The 24,373-nt window shown below is 42.7% G+C and overlaps 1 protein-coding gene across 1 annotated transcript in view; it reads left to right on the top strand.

The window, feature by feature from the left end:
* The window catches only part of LOC143000880 (myelin basic protein-like), a 36,777-nt gene that overhangs the window by 6,116 nt on the left and 6,288 nt on the right, over positions 1 to 24,373 (top strand). Inside the window, exons 2-3 of the mRNA XM_076150350.1 lie at positions 4,796 to 4,854; positions 12,483 to 12,564. Coding sequence (XP_076006465.1) covers positions 4,810 to 4,854; positions 12,483 to 12,564 — 127 coding nt within the window. The 5' untranslated portion in view covers positions 4,796 to 4,809. The remainder of the gene's footprint in view (positions 1 to 4,795; positions 4,855 to 12,482; positions 12,565 to 24,373) is intronic.

Genomic DNA, 24,373 nt, shown 5'->3' on the forward strand with positions numbered 1-24,373 from the left:
CATTAAAGAAACTGTTGGACCGCCTGTGTGTCAGCAGTAAACTAAATTAAAAGCACGAGAACTTTATTTACAACATTATAATTGTGTCCTAAAGTTTGGTCAGCAGGGAGTTTCAGATTATTTTTGTTTCTACTTGTTTTTGTCGTCGGTCACTTTTGTGACAACCACACAAGCACCCCCGAACATGATTCAGCCCGATTTAATGACTTCACAAATGCTAATTAGAAGAGAAAAGAAAAGTTTTTGTTGCATTTGTCTATTTCTCCATAGAGCTGTGCCATTTTTAGGCCCACATTAATAACAAAATGTAACAGTAATGTCAACTTTTGTCACATCAGCAGTGCCAAACCGAAAGAGGACTGTTATTAATGTGGGGAAGCTGATGGAGCTCAGCATGACGAGTTTAAAGGCTCCTGTTGCCGACTCTGCTGCTGCTTCCCCTTTCTAACATAAAGCACTGTAACATTTGTCACCGTCTTTGTTTACATTGGAGTGAAACCAAAATACTTTTGAACTAGTCCAGATTGAAACAGTTTCCATAGCAATTGTGCAGAGGAGCAGATGCAGAGTTAAAGGTTACAAACAATAGTGACTTAGAAAGGAGTCACACCTTTACAGTACTTTATTGAGAGCCCCTCTTTGACGCGAAGTCTTTATGATATGGATTGTAGTAAGGTGCTAGAGACCTATATCAGAGATTCTGCTCCATGTTGAATGATAACATCACACATTTACTACAGACTTGGCTATTGGCTTCACATTCTTGCTGCAAATCTCCCATTGCCATTCCAAAGGTGCTCTGTACGCTGAGCACATTCTCCCGTTGGCAGAAGCAGATTGCTTTGTAGACACGTGATGCATATTATGTGGCATAGTACGTTACGGTGCTGGAGATTGCAGCCATAAAGGGATGACTAGAGCCGACAACAATACTCAAGTATGCCGTGGCATTTAAATCATCGAGTGAGCACTTAGAGACACAATGTGGGCCAAGAAAATATTCCCGAGGCTTACTCGAGCCTGAACTGTTTACACCAGACAGGACTGATCCACGGATTGAAGTTGTTTACACCAAATTTTAACTCTACCAGCTGCTCATCATGACAGAAGTGGAGACCCTAGCATCTGCCCGTCATTACATCTCAATCTTTAGACCAGGCAATATATTTAAAATCTTTAGCTGTCTAGCTCCGGTGAATTTTAGCAAATTGTACCTTGTGTTGACTGTTTTAGTTGATGCCATATCACATACATTTCAATATTTGACATGTGCATCCGGAGACAGCCTTGTACACGCCACCGTCAGCTCGCCACATGATTGGCTGATCAATATGTGCAATATGTGCATTATGAGCAGGTGTGGTTAGTGAGAGTTGGAGCAAGTCTTGTCAATACTTGCTAAAGGGAAACAGAAAAATTACATGTTGTCCCTTTGTGTGTATTTTATGTGAGTAGTAGTAATGTTCTGGTGTAATGTCTTTTTGACAAACTTTGAAGGAGGATTGCATCAGATAATCTTGATCAAAGGCTATGTTCACACCAGCACAGGTGCCCTCAGTTACTCTGACTGCTTTTTCTTCCGTTCAAGAGTTGGATGGACATATAATGGAGAGGTTTGCTGCCTTCATGTACTCCCGCTTCCCAGTCGTGATTACCAAACGCTTCATACTCAAGTGCTCTTGACTGGGATTTTGTCTTTCTTTCTTTCATGCATATTTAATAATGCGGGCAGCATAGATGCCATTGGTGATCTCTGAGCTACTCCAGGCGTGAGATCACATGGTCTCGCCCCGCCACACCAAATTATGTTCCTGCAAGATGGCGACTGCAAGTGGGGAAGAGTGTGAGGAGATATTCACAGTAGTCTGGATAGTTTTAAAAACTCAGTTTATGTGTGAAAACAATCTTCGCCCACGCTCTTCGCCCATGCTCACGCATAACAGAAGCCTGCCGTCCACACAACCTCTGAAAATACATCATACATTGTTTTAAAATCATCCAAGAACCCACTGCATGGTAACTGCTTTGCATTGCCAAAATTATGTGTATGATGTGTCAAAAAGATGTGTACTATATACACACACACACACATCTTTTTGGTAATGCCAGCAGTTGCCTTGCTGTGGATTCCTGGATGATTTTAAATCCTACCTGTGACAGGAGAAAGAGGAGAAAGCGAACAAGTGTGGGAAATGATTACATGGCCGTGAAACTTCACAACTCCGAATCTCAAGTATCATAGCAAAATCCAATTTTCCCGCAAGTAATTATCACCTCATGCAGTTTTCCTGGCATCACATGAGAGGAGGGTTTGCTGCGGCCTCAGAGCTCCAGCTATTTAACCACTCATAAACGTGTACTTTGCCTTGTCCTAAAATTGCAACAAAGTTGTTGGGATGGCTGAGGAGCTGTTGATTAGGAACAGTCCTTACACCCCCACACAGATCAGAAGAGGCCTAATCAGCCATAATAACCTAATAAGCCTGTATGGGTGTAAATGGATACAAAGCTGCTTCCCTTATTGGCCTGCATCATCCAAGATAAGAGATAATAGTTTTCGGTTCAATGCAGCATTTAGGGAGGATCTGTGTCATCTTTAATTAACCAACTTAACCATTTCTTAAGGATAATAATATGTGTGTTAACAACCCTCTATACAGACTTTAGAAACAGAATTGCCACCGGTTGGTAAGATTTATATTTAACTCGCCAGGCTTTTAATCATAACATGTAAGCAGAAATGCAACTGTAAAATCATAATGAACTGTAATTATGATATAAAGACCCTCACTTTGGTATTGTCTCATCGTCTCTCATTGCTTTGTAAAGACACCTGCCGTCTGTCCCGTGTTCACATTTGCGACATTGGCACAGAAGCAAAACAGGTTTTTGTCTTCAGTAATCCCATCCAAGGTTTTGCCATTTAGGAATGAATGTGCCCAGTCACACCATCAGCGTGATCTTAATGTAACTCTAAGACAGATGAGGCGGTTCACTGGAGCCCAGCATGCAAATACCTGAGATAGATAGCTCCATTTTCTGTCACAGAGGAGCCTCTGTTGCTCATCAATCATGTAGATACGCCATAACTTCTTTTTGCTGCCATTTCCTGAAAATCTGCAGCAAAGTTGGAATAGAGTTCAAAACAAGGAACGTGGTTGTCATACGTATGGGAAATTTGCAGAACATTTTTCCTATGCAGCAGAACAAAAACTCAATTCCTCTTTTGCTATGTAACGTGCTGCATTCATTTGAACTGAAAGTACATCTTTTTCATCGTCGTCATCCCTCTTCTTTTGAGTCTGAAGCCCTTGAGCCACCGCTGATTGACTGAACGCTTTTGTTTGCAGCCAAAACACTGTCACAGCATGCTGCATGGCGTTTGCTGTCGGAGCGCAATGTCACATTTTCACCTTCGAAACAACACGACCCAGCCACAAAACCTGCACATCATCACATCTTGCTCCTCATTGTACCAAAGCCAATGGAAGTCTGATATCCAACTAGACGGGAACTTTCTCATTCCTCTGACACCCCTAGATTTAGACTCTGCAGATGGAATACAATACCCGCAGCTTTGTGCTGTCAATGCGGTGATGGAATCTTAAGTTTACTTTGGGCATGAGACTGCAAAAAAATCGCCTCTGCTGTGTTAGATGAGGTCGTGAAAGCAGACTTCAAAAGGATGGCGAGGGAAATGTAAATGTTGACACTGGCTACTGACTAACTGATCATTTGAGTTGCCCCCTAAAATTTGGTCACATATGCAAATGTTTTCCTCCCATTGTCAAGGGTTTGGACATTAGCTTTTGTTTTGTATGTGATGTGCTTTAATCAACTCCCCCCCCCCCATACTACTATATTTATTGGAGCCTAACACACAAAATAAACAGTGTAACATTATACAGCACAAAAATTGCAAGCAGTCTTTCTTTTTTGCTTCATTTTATGAGTAAAAAAGGATGAAGCACCATGGAGCAAAGAAGAAACACGGGCAAGAATGCAGCCAGGATCCAGATATTGAGTACATGTGTTCAATGTAAAGTGTAATTGCAAGTCGTTATGCAGAGAAAGTGTCAGGATCAAAGAGGGTAATGTCTGTGAGTGCTCTGGTATAGATTCTGTCAAATAGACAATCAGACTGCCATGTTTACACATTAGTGTAGATCACTTATTATCAACATGAGCTAACCAGGAACCTTTTGACAAACATTACTATGATGTGCAATCGTAATGCGAGGAACAGTCTACGAAAGGTTGTGGTGAAGGTGTCAAAGATAAAGATCTCATTTAATGGCTCCAAAATTCCTTATTAGCACTTATTTATATTTACTACTTGACTATTTTAGCTTTTGCACTTTCACACTTTCACAAATAAGTACATGACAGTTGAACTTTGCCTATTTCACCGTACAATGTCTTGGTTTGAATCCACGCTGAGACTCCTCCTGCTTATTCTAAATACGCATACGTACATAAATGAGCTTTCGCTGTGAGGTATTGATTAGTTTTTGTTATCTGCACCTCCAGTTGTCATGTGTGAACACGAGAAATATCGATGTTAAAGAGGATTGCCAAACTTGGATGATGTGAACCGTCAAATATTGTAATTGTATTGCCACTGCCGTACTCCCTTATGAAATTATTAAAATCAGATGTAGTTTGCTGTGTGTGGTGCAGAAGCTCCTCTCACTGTCTGAAAGAGAAGCATCTCCTGCTGAGTAGAGGAGGAGTCTTGATACAATGTGCTGTTTATGGCCTTCCCCTGGTGTAAAATCATTTTCTTGTTTTACAGTCTCTGTCAGCAGCATGGGACAGCATCTAGGAAAGAGGGAGCCACCCACAGACAATAAGGTAAGAGTCTACTCGCTCTGCTGCTTCCATCTCTGCCTGCGTGCGTGGGGGAATAAATGTGCCTCCGGAAGCGTTCTATCACTTGTGATGTGAGAAGCAAGCATGTGTGCAGAAGTCTCTTTGAACTTTATCATTCGGCGCCTGAGCCTTTATCAGCACGCAATTGGACTTTGAACCCCCCGTTGAAGAGAAACTGCAGAGATCCCTCAATCAGAAGGATTTATGACCGTTGCCAAGCTTGCTGTGCTCTCACCGCTTCACTGTGTGTGTGTGTGTGTCATGAGTGAGTTAGCGCTAACTCCAAGGCCTCTGCACAGGATATTAGCTGTATTGACAGAGTGGTTTGATTGATGTCTGAGCCGCCTACTCGTCGTCTCTCACCTCCACCACTTGGATCACAAATATGGATTCTGTGCGGCTGGCAGGCGGACGCATCCGTCTTTCAAATGCAAAGAGATGCAGAGGTCCGTGAATAATGTGGCGTCTTAGTGCTGAATGTGAAGCTTTGTGGTGTGGAGCGTAGATAAATGATGAGGAAGAGAGATGGATTATGTGTCTGAACGGTCTTCTCATGATGACTTTGTGAGCACTTCATAGAAGCGTCTACTTTCACAGTATGCCATTACTTTGACTTAAAGGTCACCTCACTGGACGAAGGGCAACACACTTAATTTGCTTTTATCAGGTTTGTCAATGGCTTTGATCTCAAATGAATGCTGAAACACATTAAGAGCGACACTAAAATGTAAGACTTCCTTTTACTCTGGAGTGTAAATGGATACAATTGAGGTAGATAGCTTTTTTAACTTCATTATGCATAAGAAAAATTGTAATAATTGTATAGGGATCCTGTTTTCTACATGTCATAGTAAGCAATTAACACCCTGCCCCTAACTGAGCCATGTTGCTATGACAATATGAGATCTGTGATGGTTCTTCAGGCCATTTTTTGTCGCCTCATAATAACCGCCCCCCTAGACAAAAAGCTTAACCATAACAACACGCCATCACGGCAGTTGTTAACAAACTGATCTAAAGAAAGTAGATAAATATAAAGAAATGATAATAGTGGATTCCAAACTGAGCCCAGGTGGAGTGATTGCTTTGGCCAGCGAGCGTCACGCCTCCCCTCACCTCGCTTCCACCCACAAAGTTGTCCCGCCAAATCCTTAAACCCCACAGCAACAATGAGCTTCCTGCAGCATCTGGGAGACTGAGGCACAGAGTGGTAGGTGTGTGTGTGTGTGTGTAAGTGTGTAAGTGTGTGTGTGTGTGTGTGTGTGTGTGTCTGTGTGTGTGAACAGGGTACCTTTCAGTGCACCATCTGGTTTTATTGTATGACAGATGGTTAATACAGAAAACTGGATTTTAGGTCTGGGAGCCATTATACTAGCTGCTACAGTCATATTGTATTCCTGGCAGGCATGCTGATCTCTTGGAATCCTGAGCGGTTGACGGATGGATCAGAGCTTTTGCTCTATTATACCGTATGTCTGATACACTACAAGTAGACAAGCTACCGCTGGATATGCATACAAATGTACAGATGAATGAAATGAAAGGGAAGAAACCCATGAAGAGGCATTTCTATGAGGCGTCCACAAGCTGCCTCAACAGATATTACAAGTCTCTGGACCTCTACTGAACGGATCTCTCATTTGGAGTAGAGGTGGCAATGTTGCAGTCGGACATATGGTCAGATCCTGCGCCATATTCTGAATAATAGGCTGCCAGGGTGCAGTGGAGCTATTCTGGTAGCTGGTGGCAGTCCAACGCCTTACCAAGACATTTTGTGTTGGTCTTTCCTATAATTTGCCGCCCGTCTGTATATTAATTGGGTGTGAAGTGATGCAATGAGTGACTGTAATAGTTGTGTATGAGATGCCTCTTACTGATGTTACTGCTCCATGAATTGTAGGCCAGTCACTGCTCCTGTGTGAGGAGTGTGGGAGGATCAGGCTCAGGCAGGAAGAGTAATGTAATTTAATGGCACCAGGTAGTTAACCCCTGCTTTGCATAAGTCCTCTTTGTCGCAGCTTTTCAAATTACAGCAGATAAAATGAGCAGAGCCATTATGGTCGGGCCTGCAAATAGACTTGAAGAGCTCGAGAGCCCAATGTGAACTGTGAACACTGCATGTTGAGCAGGGAAGAAAGGAAAAGAAGACACGGCAGAGTAAGTCGTCCTCCCATAGCTCCTATTGAGGCGATAGGAGCATAACACTGATCTCTCTGTGTGGCCTGGGTCATAGCAGACAACCTGCCTGGTGCCTTTAATGGTCGGAGTGATGGTGTCAGTGTACTGGGGAACAGGGCAGCCCAAAGCAGCATGGAGGCTGACGGCTCAGCCCACAGATGATTAGTTTCCTTTGCCTGTTAGGCTCAAAGCAGAGGGCAGAGCAGCAGCTAGAGGAGAGGATCCAGCAGGACACCACGTCACACTGAGCAGCTTTGTGTGTTGAACTTGATAACGGTGCCATATGTCAGTCCGTCTATATCTATATCTGTCATTTGTCTTCTGCCTCCTCAACAAACCACATTTAAAGGTCTGCCAAAACAGCCAGTCGTCATGGTGACAGTCCAAAGAGAACAGAGCGTAATGGAGATGCGTTTAGATGCTGCAGTCTTAGGTCTTATCTTTCTTGCGATCTCCTTTCCGTTTTAGGAGAAATGCAGCCTCACGCTCTGGTTGAGCTGCCTGGGTATTCACACACTGCTATTGAAGGTTTTTAGTTTTGAATTTCACTAATAACTTGAATATCATTGAATATTGTTTCCTCACCAGAAGTGGTTCCTCCCTGGGGCGTGTTGCAAATTTTCAGTCATTTGCTAAAAACTAAAGAAAACCAACAAATCAAGCTAAAAAAAAAACAAATGAAAACCAAACTGTTTTCTAATCTTCATCTTCTCAGTCAAGTGACTTGTTGAGGTCAATCATACATCATGGGGAGGCAGTGGCTCAGTGGGTAGAGCTTCCGCTTGGGAACCGGAGGGTTGCCGGTTCGAGCCCCTGCCGAGGTGCCCCTGAGCAAGGCACCGAACCCTCAATTGCTCCCCCCTCTGCGAAGGGTGGTAACTGTAATGTAAGTCGCTTTGGATAAAAGCGTCTGCCAAATGATCGTAATGTAATGTAATCATCAGTCAGCTAAGAATATGGTGAAAAAAGTAATTAAATATCTGTATTATAAAGTCTTATCTTACATCTGCAGCACCTTTTGTCACTGTGATTTAATAATTGGAAGGTATGAATAAGTCACACTCATTATCTTAATGCTGCTCTGCATGGTTTTAAACTTGGACAAATATAATTAAAATGTTATCTATTGTAAGAGCCACTCTTACAATGAAAAGCAGAAGATCATGGTCACGACAGATGTAATTAAAAGAAACAAAAAGTGAGTAGTAATTGGATATACCTCACAGACTATGGAGATTGCAGGCTAATCCTTTGAAAAAAAGGCTTCCGATTGTGACTGCACAGGAGTTAATCCTTGCTGTTCAGAGCTAATAGAGGTGTTTCTAATCTAACGGCAACCTTCGCTTAAGTCTGAACACAGTTTCATGATAAGGAGTTTTCCCTGCGTTTGAGTTTGTTCAACTCCTCGACCTCGACTGGAGTGAAAGGACTGAAGTCTCCAGATGAGGGAGCTTCAGGCTTAACTAGTTGACCACCAGCGCTTAGAGGCCGCTGGGCCCAATTATCCACCACAAAGAGCTCTATGTATCCCAGCCGGCCCAGTGGGCTCGTTCCACTCCCTCCTGTTATGTTGTGGGAGGTCAGGCTGATAATCGGAACAATTGGAAAGTGTCGGAGTGCCGTCCCAGCTCTGTCCTGCTTTATGCTCCGTTTACTCCTAATACCAATGATATGCCCACAGCCTGTTAGTATATAACAGTATTCAGTACAAGTATTCAAGTATTCCAATTTATGACAAGAAGTAAACATTTATCTTAACATTCACCGAACACCTGAGAGCTATAAGCCCTTCTTTCTAAATGTGATTGTTCACGGTAGAGTGGTAGTGACATGTTCACTGGCCTAAGATCATATTTCCGTTTGCTCACTTTTATAGAACAAGGTTATTGAATCTCCCCATACAGCACAACACATTGATCTCTCCTTAGACAAGTAAAGGGTTAACGAAGAGCGTTGCAAAATGGAACATGATCTCATTAGCAGAGTTTTGCCTGCTTCAGTTACACTTCACCTCTTTCCTACACACTGAAATACACTAAATGGATGTTATCTGTAGCTTTGTGTGTCCCGTATGAGTGTGTGTGACGGCAGTTTCTAGTGTCATTCAGGTGTTGCTCAAAAGGTGAGATGAAATGTGCGCACTCCATTTGTCTCCCCCCCGTCTGAAGTCTGGACAGGATGAAACACGAAAGGACCTGGCTGTCATTGAAGTGCACACAATAAGTGGGACTTCTCACATCAACCAAATCCTTCACACTGTCTACGTCACCGAGCTCCTCTACCCATCCCACTGCACAAACATAAGAGGTGGACACATTGAGTCCCCTTCAATGTTCCAGCACTGAATGGGGTTGAAAGCTTCAGAAAAAGCTGAAATTCTCAGAAATAGCTGAAGATGTCTTTCAGCGCCGGGGAAAAATGTCAAAAACACTAAACAAAACTGACAGCAAAGATGTAGAAGATGCTATTGATTACTGTGTGAATGCTCATATTTAGCTATATGTTGCGCTACTTTCTACCCAGGTATTACAGCAACCTTTGCAGTCTCAAGAGATGGCAGACAGTTTGTTTCCTCTAGGTATTCAGCCAGAGCCCCATCTGTTGATAAGCAATATTTGGCATTTTAAAAGTACAGAATGCACATGTGTCCAAAATTCTATTTATTTTGTATTTCATGTAATAGTTGCCTAGAGAATTGCCTCAGAAATTGGGGGCTTGGGGTCTAGATAGATTCCAGACTCATAAAAAATGTACTCGATTAAAATACTGTCAGCAGCAGTCAGTCAGGAATGTTTTTATTGTTGTGTATTAAATCAATTGTCACATTTCACAAGCTTCTTTATCTGAAAAGAGTTAAAATGGCCATAACAAACAAACCAGGGGGGGCAGCAGAACTTCTCCTCTTACAGGTTTACAAATCAGAATAAACTTGTGGTACTAGTTTGAATGAAGCTGGAGTTGCTGAAGTCAGTTGGAAAATCTGAAGAGTGTGTTGGTGTGAATATGAGTGTGAATGAGTTTGTCTGTCTCGGCTCGTCTGTCTCTCACCCAGTGAATGATGGAATAAGCTCCAACCTGCCAGGACCCCACACAGAATAAGTGGGTATAGACTAGAGAGAGAATGGATGAAAAATTGATATGCATAATACTGTGCAGGTCCATTCCTCTAATACTGCCTCAGCATCAAGGTTTCACTGCATCAAAGAGCGGCAACTAGGAATGTGTATTTACTTGCAAATGTGCACTCAAGTAAAAAAGCTGAGGCGATAAATAAGACTGTGTGTGTGTGTGTGTGTGTGTGTGCGTGTGTGTGTGTGTGAGTGTGTGTTAACAAAGTTGAATTCCAATACAGCAAGCACTGCTTTAATGAAAGATACATTTCTGCAAAAATGTCTGAACACCATGACAATATAAGCTCCTCTTTCCACAAATGAAATTTCCCTTTTTGTCTGCCTTCAACCATCCATCTGTCCACTGGACGTGATTAGGAATTTAAAACCCCATTAATCAGACTTTGATAGAGACTCACGGACTGATAAGTGTCATCACACTGATTGGCCATCATTTTCCCAGACATCTTTGCTGTCCGTCTCTTTCAAGCTTTGCCTCTCCTTTTTTGTAACTTGAAGCTGCCAAAACACAATTCCTTAACTAAAGGATGCTTAGATGGAGGATCCTTGAATATGACTTGCCAACTGAGGAAACATAGATAGAACAGAATAGATAGAACAAGTGGTAAGAGAACACAACAAAAAGAATCAGAGCAGCCTGGTACTCCGCAGAGTAATAACAGGGGAATTGTCAGCAATGTTCAGTTTCATGTTTTCGATGTTTGTACTTGTACTCGTTTTCTGTCTGTCTTTCTTTGTTTTGTCACATTTTGTACAATCAATACATCTTAGTTTTACCCATATTGTCACATAAAGGTTTTCTTGCTTGCTATGCATTAAGAGTCAAGGTTGCATCATTATTTATCTGTAATGTAATTAGTTGTAGCTGTAGTGATTTATAGTCTTTCAAAACATACTAATGATAAAAGTTCGTCTTCAAAAGCAATTTATCAACTCAGAATATGCTTTTGACTGCAAAACTGAGTGATGTTAAGGTAGAAAACACCGCAGCCAATAAGGAGCCAAGCTGACTGGAATAGAAATTCATAAATGCCATATTCTGAAGTATATTTGTTTTCCATACTGGAGGACTTAATTGTGCAATTTCTCATTAAATGTCATTGGGATCTATGACATTTTAATTTTCAATATTGAATAATATTTGAGTGCGACCCAGATATAAATCAAAGCAGGAAGCAAGGTTTTTATTATGGTTTATTTGACAAAGATGTGTTGCTCCTAGTGCAACTTCAGCTTGCCAAAGTAATGAACCAAAGCAGTGGTGACCTGGATTTGATGTTAGAATCAATAACAACCAGGATGAAGTTTGAGAAGAAGAAAAGCTGAAAACTGAGTTTCCCCTTGGGGGCCGTGCACAGACACAGAAAGAGCCGGAAAGACTGAAACAATCCTGAAAGTTCTGCTTTATGTCAAGTTCAGCTGACATGTTCTTTGCTTTCTGTCCTTTTTCTTTTCTGGTTTTGTCTTATATCATTTTGAAATATGCTGCATGTCCACCAGAAAGTTACTTTTAGAGAATAATTTCATGTGATTGATACAAAACTGTAATTGAAGAAGAGAAAGAATTGTGCCCATGACACCATCACAACAGGATAGCATAGACATTCTAAATTATTAAAAAATGTTGTGCATAATAAGTGATTTTCATCCCAGCAAATATGAAAAAGTAAAGAAAAATGTCCCTTTCGATTCATGCAATCATAATTGTTTCCTAAACTAACTTAGAATCAGTTGATTTTGTTTCTGCAGTGACCATTGTTTGAGTCAAAATAAAAGCCTTTCATTTCCAACCCCTTTACAAATTTGAGCAGTAATTTATAAAAGCCTCTATGTATACACGTGAAGCTGCTTTCTTGTGATTTTGCACTTTGCCGATCATGAATAAGACAAAGCACATGTACCTTGTTTCCTTTCCAGCTTTCTCTGGAAGTGTGTGGGTGTTCCATTCATGTGAATTTTCTGTTTTTGTGATATGAAAAAAACATGACAAAGTGATGTTCAGAAGCATTATCTGCTGTGTGCCTCACTCATTTAGCAATTTGGGGATTTTTTCAAATCTCCATTTCAAAGAATATGCATTAACATGGGCAAATTTAAATATTTCAGCTTGAAGAAAATGTAAACTGCTTCTTTTCAATGTTAATTATAAAAGTGGCGTGTAGAAGCACAATTCTCCTGCAATTACACAGACATACAGACAGAATAGCTCTCTCTCTCTCTCTCTGGCTCTCTCTCGCTCTCTCTCTTGCTCTGTTGCCATGGCACCTCACCTCTTCATGTTGTTTCTGTTTTCCTGACCAGGCCCCATCACCTGAGCCGGAATCGACCCAGAGACTAGAAGCAGATGCAGACCCAGAACTGGAACCTCAAGATGAAGTCTTCGGTAAGAGGTTTTTCAACACACATCTGAAATAAAAGGGCTAGTTAGTTCACACAATCAGTGAACAGACACAAAAAGTCAACAGAAAGTATAAAAGACACTACTGTCCTCATATAATGGGCAGCTCTTTGAATCTAACAAGCTTATTAATTTGAACAAACTTCACAACCTTGTATGGTAATTGGCAACCAAAGGCTCACGCTGGAGTGCAGTGGATATTAATGTGCAGTCACGATGCCAATTAAAAATTAACAGAGTAAGATTTCCATCACTGATGATAATGTGATGGGGATTAGGTAGTCTGATAGCTCCACGTTTCAAAATGAACAGTCAGGGAGTGAGAACATTTAGTCAGCTCGCTGTCTGCCATAACCCGTCTCCAGCTCTGACCGGATTAAAGTACAGTCCATTTGTAATACTTTAACTCAGCAGATGAGGGCAGAATTCATTATACAGTGAACAACCATCTGTCATCTGAGGTGAACGTCTATCTCGAAGTCCAAAGCTTTGTGACTTTACAAAAAAGGTTGATAAGTATAAATTGGATTGCACCAGGAGTGAATTTTGTAATCAGAAGCAGCATTGTATATTAGAGATACATTTCTCTTGTGTCATTCAATGCAGTACAAAGTTATATCTTGCAAGATAAAAGTCCAGTCAAGATTTTAAGATGGCGAGTTGTGATTACACAGTTACTGAGAGACATAAGCTGTAAAATGAGCGTTGCCGATGTCTGTTTTTGCCAAACCATTAGACTGCAAAGCTTCTTTCGTGGTTCTTTCAACTGTGATAATAGCGGCAAAGTGAAGACGCACCCGCACTTCCCACAGTGAAGGGAATGTTTTCCCCCCCCTCACACACAGCGAAACATCGAGTAGAGACTCGCCGTCTCATGCGAGGAGAAAAGGAATAACATGGAGGAATGAGGACGTGTGAGGTTGAGGAGAGCCGGTTGGTTGGTGCATTCTGCATGAGAGTAAAAGGCTCGCTGCTTTGACCTCGTTTGACATCAACAAAAGAGCATGCTGAAGACGTGGATTAAGGAAAACAAAGTGGCTTGATAAATAGAGCGGCCCTTTTTCTCCCCTCTGTGTCAGCCTCGATTGTATGCGGGGTGAAGTGAGGTGAAATGTGAGCGAAGGGAAGGACTCAGCCATGTGGACTGAGGTAACCAATCCAATGATGCGCTTGGAATCATGAAATTAGCCGTTGCACATGTGTGTGTGTGTGTGTCAGTGTGCGCCGGTGTGTGTTTATTTTGGAGTTTGATACAAAAGGGGGACAGGATTTCATTTTTCTAGAATTTCCTTCTTGTCCCTGTGGAACAACATTTACAACATCACACAGACAATGGAATCAAAATGGCTCAAATAGAATCAAGTCTGAGGTTCCAATCTGTGCAGCCCAGCTAATCACAGTGGCCTCTTCTTCTCATTTCCTCCTTATTCTCGATAATTTTCACCGCCACTACCACAGCAACTACACCCAACACTGCTGTTACCGCTCCTATTATTACTACGGCAACCGGCGGGTTTAGCTCTACAGTCAGTATGTTTACATCCACACTACACTCTGAGTTTGTCTGTACTGTTACCAAGGTAAGGTGGACGGAACAAATAGGATCATGTTGTTCTAAGAATAAACAGGACTTTTTGCTTAGTCTACATATGAGGAGGAAGTAGGACAGGTGAGGAAATGCATGTGGAGAATGCTTACACCCGTTTTAAGCCAATGCCATCATTCTTCCTACACTGTGTTGTGTGTGTCTGTACTGATGCGGTGTGGTAGGAGCGAGCGCGGAGGTAAATTCAGAGGGCATTCTGTATTCTGATGCTTTGTTCACTGGACAGTTGTACCTCGCAGCTTCAGCGGATTGATCTGTCTTCCTTTCCATTACATATTATCCTCCTCCAGCAGATAATGAATGTCCCTTGCACTTAACAGTTTGTCATTGATCATTACCCAGCAGACTTGGAGGGACCGCCGTCGACACAAGCCATACTTCAATTCAGCCACTAACACAAAACATTACTTTGCATCACTTTCCGCCCACTCAGACAAAATCTCATATAGTATTCAGGCACAGACATAGAATGAGCCGACACAGCCTGACCTTTGACCCGCCCGAGCTGAAATCTTCAGCATCCTCACACGTAACAAACGAGCTACGACACAGATCTCCTAAGTGTCACGGAGGATAACTTGAGGCCTTTAACTGGGAATCAAATTCTCTCTATTACTGTGCAGAGAAAAGCTGCTTCCAGTCGGCCTCGGCTTTCACGTAGCGATTCACGGATTAATGTTTAACCAACTTCTCTGCTCAGTCTGCGCTGAGGTCTGATTGTGTGTAAAAATACCACTTTCTTATCAGCGTGCCACTCAGAAAGGGAACATTGCTGTTTGGTTTCATTTAGAGCTTCTTGTGATCTGTGCACCAAGGCTGAACTCCTGGACTCATGGAGTGCCATTAAGGTGGATTTGAGCTACGAGCAAAACAAAACAAAAAGGAATTTCTACCAAATCGATAAGATGTGGACACGTGGGTACGTTATAATTCATGGAGGCCCATCTTGGCTTACCTGTCACCAGCAGGCGTCATGACTCATCCAGGCCTGTCCAGTGTCTGGGGATGTGTCCACGCTGCACTTCCTGTTTGCACTGCTTTTCCACTAAAGGGCAAACACCACCATCAGCTGTGTGGCCGTTAAAAGCCCATTACGGCTCCATTACCCGGACCAGCCTGCAACAGAGCAGACCCCCTCGATTTATCTGTCTGTCTGCCCACTCCATCCTGACTCTGTCTGGGTCACTGTTTCTTCATCGCCACAGGGTAACCTGAGGGGAAAAGAAGAGCATTTCTCAAAACCCGGAAAAAAACAGACAGAAATGGGATGGATTTTGAAGTGTTTTCCCAAGCAGCCATTTTAGACCTTAAACTAGGACTTACATCTGCATGCAGGAGTTTCAGGTGAGCTCTTTCCCCAACCCATAGACTGCTTCATGTTGCCAACAACGTGGCGACTCAGCCAAGGACAAATGGCTGACAGTCATTCTGAAAACAAAAGAAGTTATTGCCAACAACAGCGGGCACACGTCACTGTAACAAAGAGGGCACAAGAGGGCACACCTGCTATCAAAAGAAAAATCACACTTACCCCTATAATGGAGATTGTGTTGTTGTTTGCTTAGAGGTGCTTCTAAAGATGACAGGGTTTACCCAAGGTGGGATTCTGCTGCAGCTCACGTTGCACATGTTGTCAGGCCAAAAACATTAATTTTAACCGAAATGTACTCAGATGTTAAGTTAGTTAAGGGTAACTTTTGTTCCATGGGCAGTCATGGTTAATGATTAAAGTGTAAGTATAGCAAAACAACACAGATGAGATTCATCTTTTGTCAAGTCAAGTTTATTTCTGTAGCCCAATATCACAAGCAGTGTCTCAAAGGGGCTTCACAGACCCACAACATGAGGAAGTTCCTGACCCAGGCCAAAGCTCTTAAAGAAGATGAGGGAAAACTCCCAAGAAAAGCGAGAAACCTCGGGAGGAGAGATTTTCCCCCTCCACGATTGCCTGAGTGTGGGATAGGAACCTCCAGTGGGATTATATAATAACACAATGAGGCATGTAAAAGCAGTCTACACTTACAGTCATGAAGTAGATGTACTATGTAAAAACATGAGCCGAGAGAGAGATGAAAGAGAGAGGGATGGAGAGGGAGAAAGGGAAAGGGGAATGATATCTAATCTAGAGTGCAATATAATTGTATCAATGAGAGTCTCTCTCCTGGAGCAGAAGTTCATTCAGGTAGTTAGGGGAGAGCAGTTCAGGTAAGTCGTTGTAGGTGGTGATGTTGCAGCGGGGGGACTTAAAGGGCATCATTACTGCACTTTAATGTGCAAAAACACATTGATCCACTTCACTCTCCCTCGCTGCAGCGCCGCCGTGCACTCTGAAAAGATCAGTTCCGGCTCTTTAAGCCCCCACGCCCCTAAAGCCTACTTTGTTCTCATTGGCCAGCATGACAGCATGGCATGGTGTGTCTCACTGGCTACACCTCTACTGGCATGAACTATGGACAGTGTTAAATACATATATATTAGTGCCACATTAAACCACATAAATGCAAGAAGGCAGCATAAATAACAATATGCAGTGTAGAAAAGTGATTCATGCAGCTGCTCCTTCTGCCTCACTGGAGTCAACAGAAAGAGAAAATGAGGTTGGAGGTGTGAGTTGACTGTGGTTCTTTGTCTGAAACACTTGGCTGGAGAAGATTGGATTTTTTTTTTATATGTAATTGGTTTGTTTTTGTGCTTCAGTCTCTTCCTCTGCCCACTCTCAGGATGAGTTGTTTAATGAGATGAATCATTATCAGTTACCTAAGCTCTGCTCTATTGCAGGTCTAGATGTTCTCATGCAAAATCATTGTTTATGTAGGACATGCGTTTTCAAAATGGGGCCAGGGGATTTATTTTTACATTTCATTTACGTTGGAAATGAATCTGATCACCCTAGGCTTTATTATTATGCCATTATGTCATGAATCACATTTGTCCAGTCATCTTCAAACATGGATTCTTTGCGCCTGGAGAAGAATCAACTACTGATACAGGAGCACTAACAGAACCTTACAGTGGCCTCGAAAAATGGAAATAAAATTACTTTCCTCTGTCAAAGATTTTTCTTGTGCTGTTGAAGACAACACACTTTCAAAGAACAAAACTGGACTGACACATTCATTTCCTTGTATTCTTTTTCATCCGATCTATTTGGAGGACACTGGATATAAAATGGTAATTGAATACTTACAAAAGTAAGTAAGTAAAATGAATTATCTTTGTTATTTAAGACCAGCAGCATCCATATTAGACAGGGCTATGCTTTGCACATTATGATTATGGTGTCTTGGTGAAGCCACGGCAGCCTAATTCAGTTATGTGTCATTGAATAATATCTGATGTGAGACTACAGTAGTGTGTTTTCCATTGAGCCCCATGTGTTCTTAAAGTGTTCTCAGGTCGCTTTCAAACCTGCAGCATTTGGTTCGTTCGACTCCAACCCGATGAGAAAGTGTTTTAGGATCTATGTCCGGTTTCAGTCAAACTAGGGGGTTGTGTTCTTCCTTATATGGTTTGCTTGAGCAGGTCTGAACAAAGTAATGGTTCTCAGGTGTGGACCACCACCACCACGTATAAATATTGACTCATTTTGAGGACGTGGTCTTGATCTGGCGCAAATTCTAGCTGATTGGTGGTAAACATGATCTGATCTAGTTCCGGACCAACTACAAAGCAAGCTATTGATCAAAGTCTGGAGGCAGCATGTCTGCCCATTGAGCAGGGCGAGCTTTCCCTGTGGTTTTGTCAATATACAAAACCTCTGTTAAGTCTTTTCTTTTTAAAACAAAGCAAACAAAGAGGCGAATGACTGAATTTACAATTTCGCCCAATTTCATCAGGTAAAAGGCAAACAAACTACAGGGGGGGGGGGTCTCAGTTACATCACACTCAGTTTCATTTGCACCGCACAAAACCCTAATCTGAACTCAAATGAACTAAACTAATAGGATTCAATTCAACTCTCCAAAAAGTGACAAACAAACTGATAAATCCAGCAGCTGATAAAGTGCTTTAGAAACAGCATGCCAAGAGGCCTTTGAAGAACAGTCTCCATTCCAGCTTCTTTGGCTTTCAATCAAACAAACTACTTATGCGTCCATCTAATTGCATTGGGAGCTGCTGGCTACTCTTGACTTTTTAAATGAGGATCAGTCTTCTTCAGTTTGCATTGATTTGGCCGCGCCCGACGGGGTCAATCAGGGTTTTTCTTCTTAACCACCGGTATAGAAGAAGGAGGGCCCTCCTGCGCTGCTCCCCTGCATTTGCTCGTTACTAACTCTGTTGAGAAGCTTCCGGAACCACAGGTCAGATTGTAAAAGAAAACAGAGTCACAGTGTGCTCTTGGGGAATTAGATTTTCCACTGTGAAGTCCTGTGAGTATTCGATAGTTGGTGTACATTGCCGGGTTATAGAGCAGGATGATGGAGTGAGTCCCTCAGCTGGCCCTCACAGTGCCCTTCCCTTTTCCTCTAGTGGGTTTTTAATACTCACTACACTTTAAGTAGATAAAAGTGTAAGAAGTGGACTTTAATCGATATTTATCTTGTAAAATCGGCTTTGTCACAAGTTCGATGAAAAACTAAATTATCCTCAGGTGTCTCTCACAGCTAGAAGAGGAAATCAACTATTTTTAAATGTGTTTGGAAGATGGATGGATGTGTTTTTTTTTTTCCAAATGGGTTTCGCTGAAAGTGCACTGCAGCGTGTTCTCGCATGCACAAGTTTGTTTCCTCGCAGTGTGAAGGAGCTGTGTGTGTGTGTGTGTGTGTGTGTGTCGTATACGTGCAGAGACGCTGTGGCTCAGTCATTTGTCTCAGTGGCGCGGCTGACACAAGCTGGTACAGGCCCCGGCACTGCCAACGTGAAGCACCTCCTTCCCCCTTAAAAGCTCTGATTGTTAAAGGACATCACCCATCACTGGACCAGTGTTCTCTGCTTTGACACCATTGTTCCCCTCTCTTCGCTCTCACCTCTCTTTCTTGGCTCTCATCGGTCATTCAGATTTGATCTTATTCTCTCAGACCACAGTGACCAATGAATCTGAAGCTTACGACAGTCCGTCTTCCATTCTGAAGATTTCCTCCCTGTGTATACATTTGTCTCTGTCCTGCCTGCATCTTCTTCAAAAGATGCATTTCAAGTAGATGCACACTGTCCCCATCCATCTGTGCAGTCTGCATCGGTGTGTTTGTGTGCCATGTGGAAGGAGTTTGTGCATCCTTGTGGCCGTGGGTTCAGGAGACCACGTCATCTGGCCTTGACCATCTGGCAGCACAATCAGTGAGTGTGTGCATGTGTTAACGGCTGTGCCCAAGCAGAGCCACAGATCGGATGGGAGGGATCGGTAGGTAACGCGGAGATGCTGCTGTTTCCCATATGTGAGACAAGATGAACATAGCAACAGCACACTCAGCTTGAAGAGGAATTGCAGCTGTGTCTGCAACCCTGTATAGATGCAGGATGTTGTAACCTGACGTGCTGATTGTGTGTACCACACATCCAGCTGCGACGGATTACAGTTCACACCTCGCATTAAAATGTGCCCATGATGATCTCATCTGCACCTGCGTCTGTGGAGCAGTGGTGTTTGCTGTAGGGGTGGGGTGACGCACCGAAAACGTAAACAACTACCCGAATATGTAAAAACAAGTCGGTTTGCGTGCGCGTCATAATGAGGTAAGATTGCATGCATGCAACCGGAGAACAAGCTGCGGCGAAAAAAAGTCGCCCACGGTCTAAAGTGAAAGCATGGCCGAGCGCGTTGTCAAGGCGTCAGCAATTTGTGTCCCTGCCCACCAAGCATGATACGCTAGGTCAGGGGTGGCGAACACACATGCTGCTCTTTCCCGGCTGACTAATCGAAAAAATAATCTGTAGATTAATCGTTACAAAAAGAATGGTTAGATGCAGTGAAGTGACCATAACTACACGGGTCTTTAGGTGCTCGAGGGAGCCAGATGTTCCAAGGCTCAAAGCTCTCAGGATGGCAAGTGTCTTGGGCAAGTGGTCACACCAGTGAAGTAGCACATCTGTCCGTTGATGCTTTTGATATGAATGTCAGACTGGACTGTTGGACATTAATTCCATGCTCTGCTTATGTGTGTCTATAAGTGTAAAGATGTGTGTCAGCCTGTCATGTCAGTCATGGGGAAGGAAATGCCTTTGGCCACTATGCTGATGACATCGTCATACTAAGCTTACATCCTCACATGTTGACTCTGTTCTTCTTCTGTCTCATTAATGGCTCCCATTCTGCCACTGAAATCCATTGCACACATGTAATACTCTAATACACAATTTCGGCCTGACTTAAGATTTCACGCTTTCATGAGTAAACTTTAACTAATATTGTAATGAACTTCAAATCACAGCAATTTCAAAAAGTAGGAATGCTCCAATCAGGCAGTTTAGGGGAGATTTAATCACTAATCTAATGTTATTATAGTAATCTGATTTGATAGCACCTTTTCTTAAAACAACATTTGCAACAATCAAACCGAATCAGACGGTGCAGACAAGTGAGAATATTTGATATTTCTGCTCAACTACTCTTTGTTGAGCTAAAACATTTTATTCAAACCTCCCACAGTAGAGAGGTCACTTCTCTTCACAAATGTATGTTCAATATTTCTCAACTCAGTACAAAAAGTCATTTAAAAGTAAGGTTTCATGTCTTGTTATGTTGTATGGGATTGGCAATTGTGTCCTTCTTACCCTTGACATTTCTACACTGTTCTCCCCCGTTTCTATGTCTCTGTCACAGCCAAACGTCATTGAATCATGTTGTTTGTTGAATGTGAGCACGCACGGCCGTTTGGTGCAGAGCTCTGCCCACACCCGTCCCAGATACGGGTCACTTACAAACGTTAAAGTGAACCTTCAAGACAAAAAGGCTGAATCTGAACTGAGCTGAAGTGACAATTCAATAGAATGGGCCATCATGATACATCAGAAAACACTGTATGATACCTGTGACGGCCCATGGAGCCAAGCCAGTACACACAATGATGCACAGACTACAGCTTGACGCCGACTCAAACACAAATACATCAGCATTGTCTTTTTAGTGTTTGTAGGACAAACTCATTCACTTTGAAATCACACTGTGAAGGCAACAGTCATGGTGGAAGTGAATAATGTGTTTGTACCTTCCGACTGCAAACCAGGGATTCGCAACTAGATAAGAAGACAATTGTACATCAAGTCTAGACAGCCCTGAAAGAAGCACGAGGTAGAAAGGCTTTTTAATCAGGCAAAATGTGTTTGCCTGTACACAAATCAATGTGAGGAGCTGTTGGTGATGACAGGTTCACCTCAAAGCATCATGGGTGGCTTATTTCTCACTTCTCTAAATCGTCATTGTTTAGTACAGGACAGGAGTGCAGACGTATGTGTTTGATACTGAGTCACATACTTCCCCATTTTAAGTCAATGTGTGAAGAAAAGGTCAGAGGTCACAAACCGGGCTTGAATAACAATTTGAAGTGAGCGGTCCATCTGCAGCTCTTATCTCCCCGGCTGAAGAATCTCCGGAGGACTAAGATCTTGAATGCCAGCTGAGTTTTTGGAAACAGAGAGGCGCTTTTTTCCTGGGAGCTTGTGGGTGCTTCAGATCCAACATGAATGCGGCAGCACAAGGATTTTCGCCCCGGGTAGGAGGTTTGGTGCGGAGCCACGGAGCCAGGGGAGTTTTTTCAGAGGAATGCTTCCCGTGCCTTAGTCCGACCACAGTCCCTGTTGTTGTCCCAGATGTTAGCCCGAGGCCAAACATCCTCTTCACATTGAGGAAGAGGAGGAAGAATGAGGAGATCGAAGCCCACACCCTGCATACTTCTTCCCCTTTGAGATGGTGAGGACGACTTGAGCGTCTCTCTCTCTCCTCATGTATGGCTTAGACATTCTCCGAGATTCGTTAGACAGCGAGGATGGTGACCTTTTGAGTTGTCACGGTGAAGTCAAAAAGTAGATGTCGCAGGCTATTATGTGCTCACCATCAGACAGCAATGTGCTATATTGTAAAAAGTTGAAAGGTATTTGGCCATAGTATGAGGTCAGTGTCTCTTTATCCTAATAAGGTCAGACAATCTCTGAGATCCGCTGCTGGAGCGTTTCTGTGACAAGCTCAATTCCCCGTCTCTCTCTTTGGGGACTCGTAGACCTTAGGGTGAAGGACAGACCTGATAAACTGTCAGCTAGATTTTGAACACATGAATAATTATAATACTTATGAAAGGAGCTAACAAAGTAAAGGCAGAGTGCTCTTGACAAGCCCCGGCTCCGCTCTGTTGCACATCATCCCGCTAGATAATTGTCCCTTAGTGTTGTTTACAGTCTGTGTTTTTGCATAATCGGTACCTTCACACTCATAGCAGTGCATCCATACTGAGCAAAGTTGCTTATAAGGCAATCTAGGAAGACACAAAAGCAACATCGTGCAGCATTATTCCGGCCTTTTATCTCAACCGTCTGTTCCTCTCCACAATGGTGGGAGAGGATGCTCAGCACAGACACTTGTAATTAATGAAAACATTGGGTATGTTTGGTTCTAAAGTAGTTCGGTTTTGTTCGGTTGGTAAGTGGCAATTGTTATTACACTAAGGAGAAAATTGAGGAGGGAAAGGGGGAATTAGTCAATGTTTGATTGAGTGTAATTCAGGCTTTGTCTAATTAAAAGTACCCTCATGATACACCCACACAGATTTAGGCCGCGTACGAACTAGGCTGTCCGAAAATGGAAAGGAAAATGGAGCGATCCAGCCGTCACAGAGGGGGTCGGTGTTCACGTGCCTTTAGACACAGATCCCTGATTCACCCTATAAGCTTTGTTGCACCGGGCTGGGGGGGTCAGTAGATGGTGTATGGTGACCTCATTACACTCTAAACTTCCGCCTGAGAGTTCTAATCAGGAAACTACAGCATGAAGGTGCAGCACCTTTAAAAAGTCAGTAGTTTCCAGTGACCCAGAAAACTAGTTGGCCCCAAAGGATTTATCAGAAAACTTTACAGCATTCAACTTTTGTACCGGTGGTCAAATAAGTGAAAAGCTGGATGAAACCCTGCAGGAGTCTGTGCTGGAACATTTGAAGTATTTTCACTGAATATATCACAGAATATTAAAGTGAAGTCATTAACAGTATTGTAAAAAAACAAACACACAAGTAAGCTCAGGGCTGTTATGAAACATCTCCTCCTGCTTGTTTCATTACCCATCATGCCTCTGGTATTAAATAAACACAATTGCTACCATCTCACTTAGAGTTGTGTTTCTGTTCCAATTTCCAGCATCTCCCTAATTATGCAGAAGCACTAAATGTAATACAAAGTGAAGAGAATATGAACCGCAAACTAACGAACATAGCTGTAATCCAGTTGCAGTTGGAGACATTTTACTGGTGTAGCCGCCATCCAGAGGGACTCTTAAACAAGGACACTTAAGCCGAGACTGGAAGCCGTAACTGTAACAGATGGTCAAGTGCTCCACTCTGTTTGATGACAAATATAGACATAGAAAGGAAATTTGATTTCCTGACAGAGATTACGACAAAAACACACAACGTAGTGTAGATAAAATACATAATACAACTAAAACCAGCAGATCACAGTCTGTGCCATGCAGGGGTGTTACGTTACTTTGTTTCTTCTGCTGCGTCATGTAAGGAGAAATCCAGTCGTTCCAGAGTTCATTTCACAACGGTACATCCCGGAGGAATAACAATCCTGCTTGGACTTTTGGTTCAAGGTTGATGCTTTGTGTATAATATGAGCTGAATTGTTTACCGCAGCGGTACATATTTGTTTTAAAGCGAGTTATAATGAAGCCGCTGTATTAGTAATCACTGAGTCATCAGAATGGATCAACAATCCTATTAGCCTCTCTTCTATACGGTACAGTGCGGTCAGTTTGGAGGCGGGTGTGATTTAATGCACCTTTAATAAGAGCACACAGGGAGTAAGCTGCTTTTAAGTTAGTCATCAGCACTTAACCATTTTTACAGCCAGGCAGAGTAAACACGCAGTACCTTGCTGGGGTATAATGGACGGCAGGGCTGCTGAGAGTTCAGCCAAGATCAGGCTCGTCATAATGTGGCCTTTAAAGAGACTTTAGAAGTGGAGCAACAGGTGATGGATGATGGGTCACGGCTGAACACAATAACAGCGTCAGACTTGGATTATTTTACTCATCTGCAGCAA

The sequence above is a fragment of the Genypterus blacodes genome, unplaced genomic scaffold (assembly GCF_046128005.1).
Source record: "Genypterus blacodes isolate CSIRO-AG114 ecotype Tasmania unplaced genomic scaffold, CSIRO-AGI_Gbla_v1 ptg000052l_1, whole genome shotgun sequence".
In the NCBI taxonomy this organism is placed as follows: Eukaryota; Metazoa; Chordata; class Actinopteri; order Ophidiiformes; family Ophidiidae; genus Genypterus; species Genypterus blacodes.